Genomic DNA, 9,122 nt, shown 5'->3' on the forward strand with positions numbered 1-9,122 from the left:
ACTTAATTTCTTTAAGTGTTGTGGCGTTTTTGCATTTTTCATCTGATTTTGAAAACTGTAGTGCACTACCAATTAACTTTAATTTCAATACTTGTAATGTTTGTGTTTCGTTCCAATTGCTCAGTTCTCCTATGCCTTGAATGCTGTCGAAGAATGGCCTGAGTAGATCGGCTCTCTCTCCATCGTAGGGAGTAATGCTAGACACTAGCTCAAATGATGGCCTGCTTGCTGCTCCGATTGTCATATCCATAGCGGATGGTGACATTCCTGTTCTGTTCAGCACAGAATTTCCCGCGATGGTTTCGTCTATGCAGTCTTGAAGAGACCTGACTTTGGTTGAAATTGCATCAAAAGCCTCTTGAAATTCAATGGTTTTTCCTTCAAACGTTACTGTAGAACTCATTGTTGATTTGTTATAATGATCTTAATAATCTAACATTTAATTTAGGAAACTCTACAAAATTTTTACGATGTTCGATTTAAAATATACGACTGAATTTATGACTAATAATACTATTTTTTCTTCAAAATCCCAAAAGTTTTCTATCAAAATAAATTTTCTGATAACCAATCAATGATTGATAGCCTATATATACCCAATCCTATCAATCAATCATCATCAATTGATGTTAGTGATAATAATCCATATACATCATATAAAACTAATTAGTAGATTAGCAATGCCTAATTAATTAACAATATCGATTTACACAGTACAAGTATACTAATGTGACGTATAGATTTTGAATAACGCACTGGAATAGCGTCTAACTTCAAATTCAAATTAATTTTAAAACATCAATATTTCTCAATAACATCAATTATCTAAACTCAAAATATTAATTTTATCATAGCTATGACACTTTTGTTTTAAAGAGTGCTTCTACATTACAAAGATTTAATAGTTCATTTTTTTATCTGGAAACATTGGCAATTCCTACTAAATATTATTTAATAATTATTCTTATCTTAATTTTAAAATGAGAAATAGGTGCCCTGGAAGTGACGACCTGGACATTGAAGTGCACATTGTTACTCCATGTTACAGCAATTTAATTTAATTTACTTGTTACTTAATAATTGATCACAAAATTAATAAGAAATTGTGCTATCATTCAATGCTGCATTCACTATTACACCACAGCACCTTTATTCTCTCTTATATCTATGTCTTATTTTATTATATAATTATTTAACGTAGAAATATTTGGTAAGAATTAGTTTAAAAGTATAGCCAATGTTTCTTTATTATATTTATTTAGTTTCTGAATGTGAACAAAGGCTCACCAAATATCGCCGCCATTGTGACTGCCATGGTTGCTAAGGCTGTGGACAGATGATGTTGGTTGTTGACAGCGTCACCCACGATGTTGGTTGGTTGCTCCGCTTCCGTCTCCTAGGCTGGCGACGTGATGAAGATGGCAAGATGGCGTCCTTTCTAGGCGTCCTTTCTCGGCTTGGCGTCTTCACGTGTAGATTTCTTTATCCAATTCAATCATCTCCTTGTTGCACTTTTTATACCAAAATTTTGAAAAATCCAACTTGGAAACACTTTTCCTAACTGTTAAAACTGTACTTGACACTGGATTACACTGTTTTAAAAATTTTGATGTTCACGTGGTCACTTCGGCGTCGGGAAAACAATCAACTGTACAGTTAAATTGTCCCAAAGTTACGCGATCATTCCCACCGCGCTGCCACCAAATCTGTAACGCGACCGATTTGGGGATTAATTGGTATCCGCTGCCACCACCGGATGATTCCGGAAAAAGAAATAAAGTTTGTGCAACAACGTTTGAATTTTAAAAACACTGTTTATTAAAGATTAATTTATAGAAATCACACAATTTACATTGGTTAAAAAGGGGAGAGCACTTCTGAATGATATAAAGTATTGAATTACATTATTGAAAGAATTTAGAAAAGTTTTAAAATAGGGCAACAGAGAGTTACATGTCTACGAGTCTGAGGGCCTGAACTAGACTAGCTTCCCAGCACACGCAGGTGCTGACTCTGCATTGTCAGCAGTCTTACTGCTGACCTCCTCAACAGTGCTGTACACTTTACAATTATTATGTCTTTAGTTAAATTTTACTAAATGAATGAAATTTTTATAAAACCAAATAAAGCATAATTTCTTGAATTATTGTTAATATTGGGTTCGGGTCGTTACAACAATAAACTCCTTATCAGTTTACTTTATAACATTGGATTCTTCGTCCATTGCATGCCTCACTCATTGAGAACACAAACAACCAATAACCCTGTTTCCACGCAGACGGAAACTGTACCCAAACAAAATAAATTTAGGTGTAAAGACTTAATTACAATTTTTATTGGCTATGTTGTTGGAAAAGAGATAGCGATCTCTGGTTTTCACCACTATTTAAGTTTTTTGATGCTCTTTAAAATGAGAGGTCACTTGATAGGGGATTACATTTGAAATTTTCGGGTTGCCCCCAAAATTTCGCATTTTTGGGGGACAAAAAAATGTTCAATATCATAAAATGAAACTTCCTTTCCATATTACAACACTACTGTACATAAAGGATATCTCCTTATAATACCTATAGAAAAAAATAGAGGGGTGGTCCTGACTTTATATTCACCCTGTATAGTGTAAGACATTGGAATGTAAAATACCTTGCAACTTTAGTTAAGGTAGTAAGTACACACACACACACTCCGTAGCTATTCCAGCCAGTCTATCCCTCAACAATTAAAATTGTACTAAAAGCACAAACATTTTAATTATATTTTAGAACAATAATTGTTTTTATAACGTTTTTATAAAACCAAAGAATATATAGTATAAGACATTTGAATGTAAAATACCTTGCAACTTTAGTTAAGGTAATAAGTACACACACACTCCGTAGCTATTCCAGCCCGTCTATCCCTCAACAATTAAAATTGTACTAAAAGCACAAACATTTTAATTATATTTTTAGAATAATAATGGTTTTTTTATAACGTTTGTATAAAACCAAAGAATATATAGTGTAAGACATTTGAATGTAAAATAACCGATACCTTGCAACTTTAGTTAAGGTAGTAAGTACACACACACTCCGTAGCTATTCCAGCTAGTCTACCCCTCAACAAATAAAATTGTACTAAATCACAAACATTTTTATTATATTTTACAACAATAATTGCTTTTATAACGTTTTTATAAAACCAAAGAATATATAGTGTAAGACATTTGAATGTAAAATACCTTGCAACTTTAGTTAATGTAATAAGTACACACACATTTAGTAGCTATTCCAGCCAGTCTATCCCTCAACAATTAAAATTGTACTAAAAGTACAACAATTTTAATTATATTTTAGAATAATAATGGTTTTTATAACACAAAATAACGTATAGTTTAAGAAGTTTTAAGTAAGATAACCAATATATTGCAAACTTTAGCAAAGGTAGTAAGTACAACGCACACTCCGTAGTTATTCCAGCCAGTCTATCCCTCAACAATTAAAATTGTACTAAAAGCACAAACATTTTAATTATATTTTAGAACAATAATTGTTTTTATAACGTTTTTATAAAACCAAAGAATATATAGTGTAAGACATTTGAATGTAAAATACCTTGCAACTTTAGTTAAGGTAGTAAGTACACACACATTCCGTAGCTATTCCAGCTAGTCTACCCCTCAACAATTAAAATTTTACTAAAAGCACAAACATTTTAATTATATTTTAGAACGTTAATGGTTTTTATAACGTTTTTGTAAAACCAAAGAATATATAGTATAAGACATTTGAATGCAAAATACCTTGCAACTTTAGTTAAGGTAATAAGTACACACACACTCCGTAGCTATTCCAGCCAGCCTATCCCTCAACAATTAAAATTGTACTAAAAGCACAAAAATTTTAATTATATTTTAGAATAATAATGGTTTTTATAACACCAAAGAACGTATAGTTTAAGAAGTTTTAAGTAAGATAACCAATATATTGCAACTTTAGCAAAGGTAGTAAGTACGCACACTCCCTAGTTATTCGAGCCAGTCTACCACTCAACATTTAAAATAGCACTAAAAACATAAGCATTTTACATATATTACATATATTATGGAAAATGCGTTCTTTTTTAAAATTTATTAAACATCCAACCGACTTTTTTTATATAGAAGAACGGAAATATTTAAACTTTAGTAAAGGTAATACTGGAGTAGGTTCTTAGCGCAACAATTCAAATTATTGAAGTGACAAGACATTTTTAACTACCAAATGTAGGCTAGTGGTAGTGTTCTTATCGTTAAATGAATAACATGTATTTTAAAGTTCTTAGGCAACAATTCAAATTATTGAAGTGACAAGACATTATTAACTATTAAATGTAGGCTAGTGGTAGTGCTCACATCGTTAAATGAATAACATGTATTTAAAGTTCTTAGCGCAACAATTCAAATTATTGAAGTGACAAGACATTTTTAACTATTAAATGTAGGCTAGTGGTAGTGCTCACATCGTTAAATGAATAACATGTATTTAAAGTTCTTAGCGCAACAATTCAAATTATTGAAGTGACAAGACATTATTAACTACCAAATGTAGGCTAGTGGTAGTGCTCTTATCGTTAAATGAATAACATGTATTTAAAGTTCTTAGCGCAACCATTCAAATTATTGAAGTGACAAGACATTATTAACTACCAAATGTAGGCTAGTGGTAGTGCTCACATCGTTAAATGTATAACATGTATTTAAAGCTCGCGTGAGAAAATATATTACGTTACAAGAAGACCTTCAATTCATCCTCAGTTGTTATTAAATACCGCGCCCTTTGTTATTGGTAATGCTATTGCTTCAGCGGATTTACCGTCAGCCAGCCCATAAATAGTGAATTTCACAATTTTCCGATAAAGGATATTCTATAATAACTACAATCATTGTTACAGCGAATCCGTAAAAACGTCAACTATAAGAACCTGTCTGTTTACTGCTGTTGTCATAAAAACTAGATACATAGTGTAGTAAAATACTTTAATGTACTTAACAATTGATTATGCGCTAGTTCCAAACAAGTAGGTGTTTGTCAACCATAGAGTATTGCAAAAAAAATAATCGGCACAGTACCTTATAATAACCGATGTATTTTGTAGTTTATGATTGTATGTACTTTATAAATCAATGTATTTTGTATGATAATAAATTCAATATCGTAAAGGTGGATTAAAATATACGTTATTCCTTTTACTGTATGACTACTAGCAATATCCTCTAAATGATTGGTTAGTTAAATAAAATATCTTGAATAAACTTATTGGGCTAAGAACCGGCTCAAGTACTATGCATACTACCTTTCCTAAAGCTCCAATATTTTGTTTCTTCTACATCCATTTTACTTAAACAATATGTAGTTGCTACTATGAATAATTGTTAATATTTGTTCTAAATATGAATTTTTTAATTTTAGTAAAAATGATTTTGCCTTTAAGTCAAAATTTTAAAATTGTCGCCATCTTAAAATCACTAGATGTAAAACGTTCTCTAATTATTTATTTATTAGTTCTTATTAATGATAAAACCCATACACAATTGAGTTAATTATAAGTAAGTATTTTATAGAAATATGTGTTGCAATAAAATACATACATACGGAATACTAATATTTAAAAGTCAAAATATTGTTAAAAATGAATTTAATATAACTGTTGGAAACATTCCACTAAAGAATATGATAAAAGTTCTGAGTCACCCTGTTATAGAAACTTTGGAACAGGGGTGTTTTTTTGCGATCTGAGGATCATGTTCGGTGAAGTTACGGATAACCTTTCGGTATGTGCTATTATGAGTACAAAATTGCAATAGTTGAGCTTTGTATACAAAACCTAAATAAGCGGACTTTCATTATTTCTTTTTCCAAAGTTCAATATTTTTCTCTATTTCTGAAAAATGTGTTGATTAACTTTGGACTTTAAACTAGTCACAAATACAGCTTAGAAAGGCCTAATGTATTCCAGGTACTGATAAAATTATGGTTGAAGAAAAAAAATTTAAGAGAATTGTCAACTGCAAGTCTTAAAGTTTGTTCTGCTGTGCTTTCTTAAGAATGGATATGATAAACAATTCGTCATTTAAAACTTTGACGTCCTAGTAATTTATAACTATTGGTCCTAAGACACTGGTGCAGGAGCGTCATTATATTATACTGCTTAAGTAGTAGTTATCTGTCACCATCTCTCTCCATTAGTTTATTTCATGAGAGCTATGTAGACATATATAAATGTATCTTCTGTAATTCATGAACATAAATAAATTTGGGCACATTTATACAACATATGGATATACAGTAAAAACAATCTGTCAATGCATTTGGCTATAAACCATGCTGCCAAACAGACAGACAGACACTAAGATACTGTTAAGAGGGTGTGGAAGAATGTTCTAGACAAACGGGGAAACCCCATATACAAAGAAGAATATCGTTGTTGGAAGAGGAGCGGTCAGTGGGGTGGGTCGGTTTTCTTTAATCCGACCGTCACCACTCTTTCTTATCTGAGCTAAGGGTGGGTGCTGTGACCCTCCTCCATTCGTCTCGTGGGTTCTGGAAACGCCAGTGGTCTTATAAGGAACTGTAGCGACGCAGCGAGTCGAGTTGAGCTGCAGAAGTGAACTCCTGAAGTGACAGAAACTAGTGATAATACTCATGACAGCTGGAGTGTTGTTATAAACCATTGAGTGTGTAAGTGTTAAATATAGTCTGAACTGTAGATAGTCAACTTAGCTCACAGTGGATTGTGTCAAAATAAATTAGTGACAGTGAATTTGGTAAGCAAGTAGTATATTTAACTCTAGCCTATTTGAAATATATATAAGATTTGTAAAATAAACTAATGTTTAGTGGACTCAATATTCACCGATTGATTCATTCAAGCAAACTCGTAGCAATACATTCTATATATAATTACATAATGAGAATTACCTCAGTTTATTACAAAATTTCTTTTCAGACCCGTAACAGTAGGAAGGAAATACTTCTGGACAGGAGCCCTGGGCATCGAAGACACCCTACATAAGTCCATTTTAATTCAAATATCAATGAAATGAATTACCTTCGTGAATTTCAATGATTTTTAGTCTTAAATATTATTGTCTGCCCCGGATGGTTTCCAGTGACAGCCATTGTCAAGTTTACATTATTTTAGTTGAAATTCTAGCACATTTTGAATAAAAGTGGATATATAAGGAAAACCATCGACTCAGACCACATCAGTAGTTCTGTTCATAAAGGAAATTCGTACCATAACTTGTTTATCTGTAAGAGCAGTAGACTATAATATTGTGGATCTACCCAAATAAGGACGCCACACTCAGTAAATAGGTGTATTAAAGATTTTACATTTATAAACCTCTATAGACGTTAGTGTCACGTCGCACTTCCGGTGAACATTAAAACACTTTCTTCTGGATAGTAATTATTTATAATAATACATTCAAATTCAGACATCCATTACTGCTTTTATGGCTTATAAGTAATGTATTGTTTAAAAGTAATTAAAAATATGGAGTGCAACAATTAAGACGATAACTTTTAATACAAAAACAATCGCCCCTGGATGAATTCATTAGTGATTGGACAAATTATATGGTGATTATACTCAGTAGTGATAATAACATAAATAGGCGATAGCAATTTTCCCTAAAATTTTTGAGGTTTCAATCACTTATAATTATTAATTTAGAATATTCGTAAAAGTCTTGACAATTATGGTATTAACTAACTTTACGATAATATCCTCTATCGTGAATCTAATAAACTGAAATCACAACTGCTACAAACCTTATATAAGAGTGCTTTATTTTCTAGATAACAATACCACAAGAACAAAGGCGGGAATTGGAACGCATGTACAATTCCTACGACCTGGAAGACCTAAATAACAGAATTCAAGTGGGTAGACTGGGCAGCACTTTCTGGAAAGTATAATGCCAGCGTCCTGTGCAGCTCAGAAAAAAACGAGCAGATACTCGTCAAAGAAGTGGAGTTCCTCAAAAAGCTTGAGGTGTTCCTACTTAAGTACTCTGATGAGTAAGGTTTGTAATATGTATAGAAAGGGGTATAGTCTGGTAACATTTTTGGTTTTATCGATCAAGAAGTCGTTTAGGAGCTAACAGATTTTTTTGTTAAGTTGTAGAGTATATTTAATAAGACTATTCTTCTCAATATATAGAATTTTTTTTTCCAAAAATTTACAAATCATGCGGTTAGAATAGGAAATCAATGTAAAACCATTTTACTTAAATTAAATAAGAAATGTGAATTGGTCGAATTTTAAAAGAATTCATTTTGAGGATTAATTTAAGTATTTAAATTGTGTGTGTGTGTGTTTTTTTTTTGTGTGTGTGTGTGAGACAGAGATTTGAAATTTATTTATTTATCCTGCTGTGATTTGGACCACTGGTCCAATCTACGATCACAACAGGTACAAAATACATTTACAAATATACATGAGTTGGGTTTTAAAATATTTTCAACAAAAATGTATATTCAAACAGATAATTCTAGAATAATGATTATTTATTCTTAATATAACTTTAGCTTCTACATCTACATTAACGTATTAAATCAAAATCCAACATTTTTTACTAACACAATTGTTCTATATTGAATTATTACAATTGTGTATTTGTTATCACAAATTATCATCCCACCTTTTTAACAACATAACTTTAGATTTTTTTCAAAAACAGTTTTTCACTATTACAATTCCTGATACTATCTTCCAATGAGTTTCAATAATCTAATTGACCAACTATGAAAAGAATTAGTATATATTACTGTTCTATGTAAAGGATATTGTAAGGTGCTTTAAACCAAATCTTGTTTGGCGTAAATGTATATCTCTCATAAATTTATACTTCTCATATAGGTATCCTGGCTCTTCTCTGTTAAGCGTTTTGTAAGCTAAAGACAGCGTACTATACTCCAATCTTTCTTTTATTTTCATAACACCCAATTGCCTATAATCAATTAGTTACATGTTGATCTAATCTTAGTTTGAAAATAAATCTTATACAAGCATTTTGAGCTCTCTGTAACTTACATAAAGAATATTAATTACATCACAAAAAGCAAACACTACGCAATCAAAATTGGAAATACTAA

At 31.4% G+C, this 9,122-nt stretch overlaps 1 protein-coding gene across 1 annotated transcript in view; it reads left to right on the forward strand.

Annotated features, from left to right (window-relative positions):
• LOC124372614 (neprilysin-2-like) overlaps positions 1-7,907 on the forward strand; it is a gene marked incomplete at its 3' end in the record, with an annotated part of 52,479 nt that extends 44,572 nt beyond the window's left edge. Inside the window, exon 5 of the mRNA XM_046831018.1 lies at positions 7,824-7,907. Within this exon, the coding sequence (XP_046686974.1) occupies positions 7,824-7,907 (84 nt within the window). The remainder of the gene's footprint in view (positions 1-7,823) is intronic.
• Between the last annotated feature and the right edge of the window lie 1,215 nt (positions 7,908-9,122).

The sequence above is a fragment of the Homalodisca vitripennis genome, unplaced genomic scaffold (genome assembly GCF_021130785.1).
Source record: "Homalodisca vitripennis isolate AUS2020 unplaced genomic scaffold, UT_GWSS_2.1 ScUCBcl_3643;HRSCAF=9301, whole genome shotgun sequence".
NCBI lineage: Eukaryota > Metazoa > Arthropoda > Insecta > Hemiptera > Cicadellidae > Homalodisca > Homalodisca vitripennis.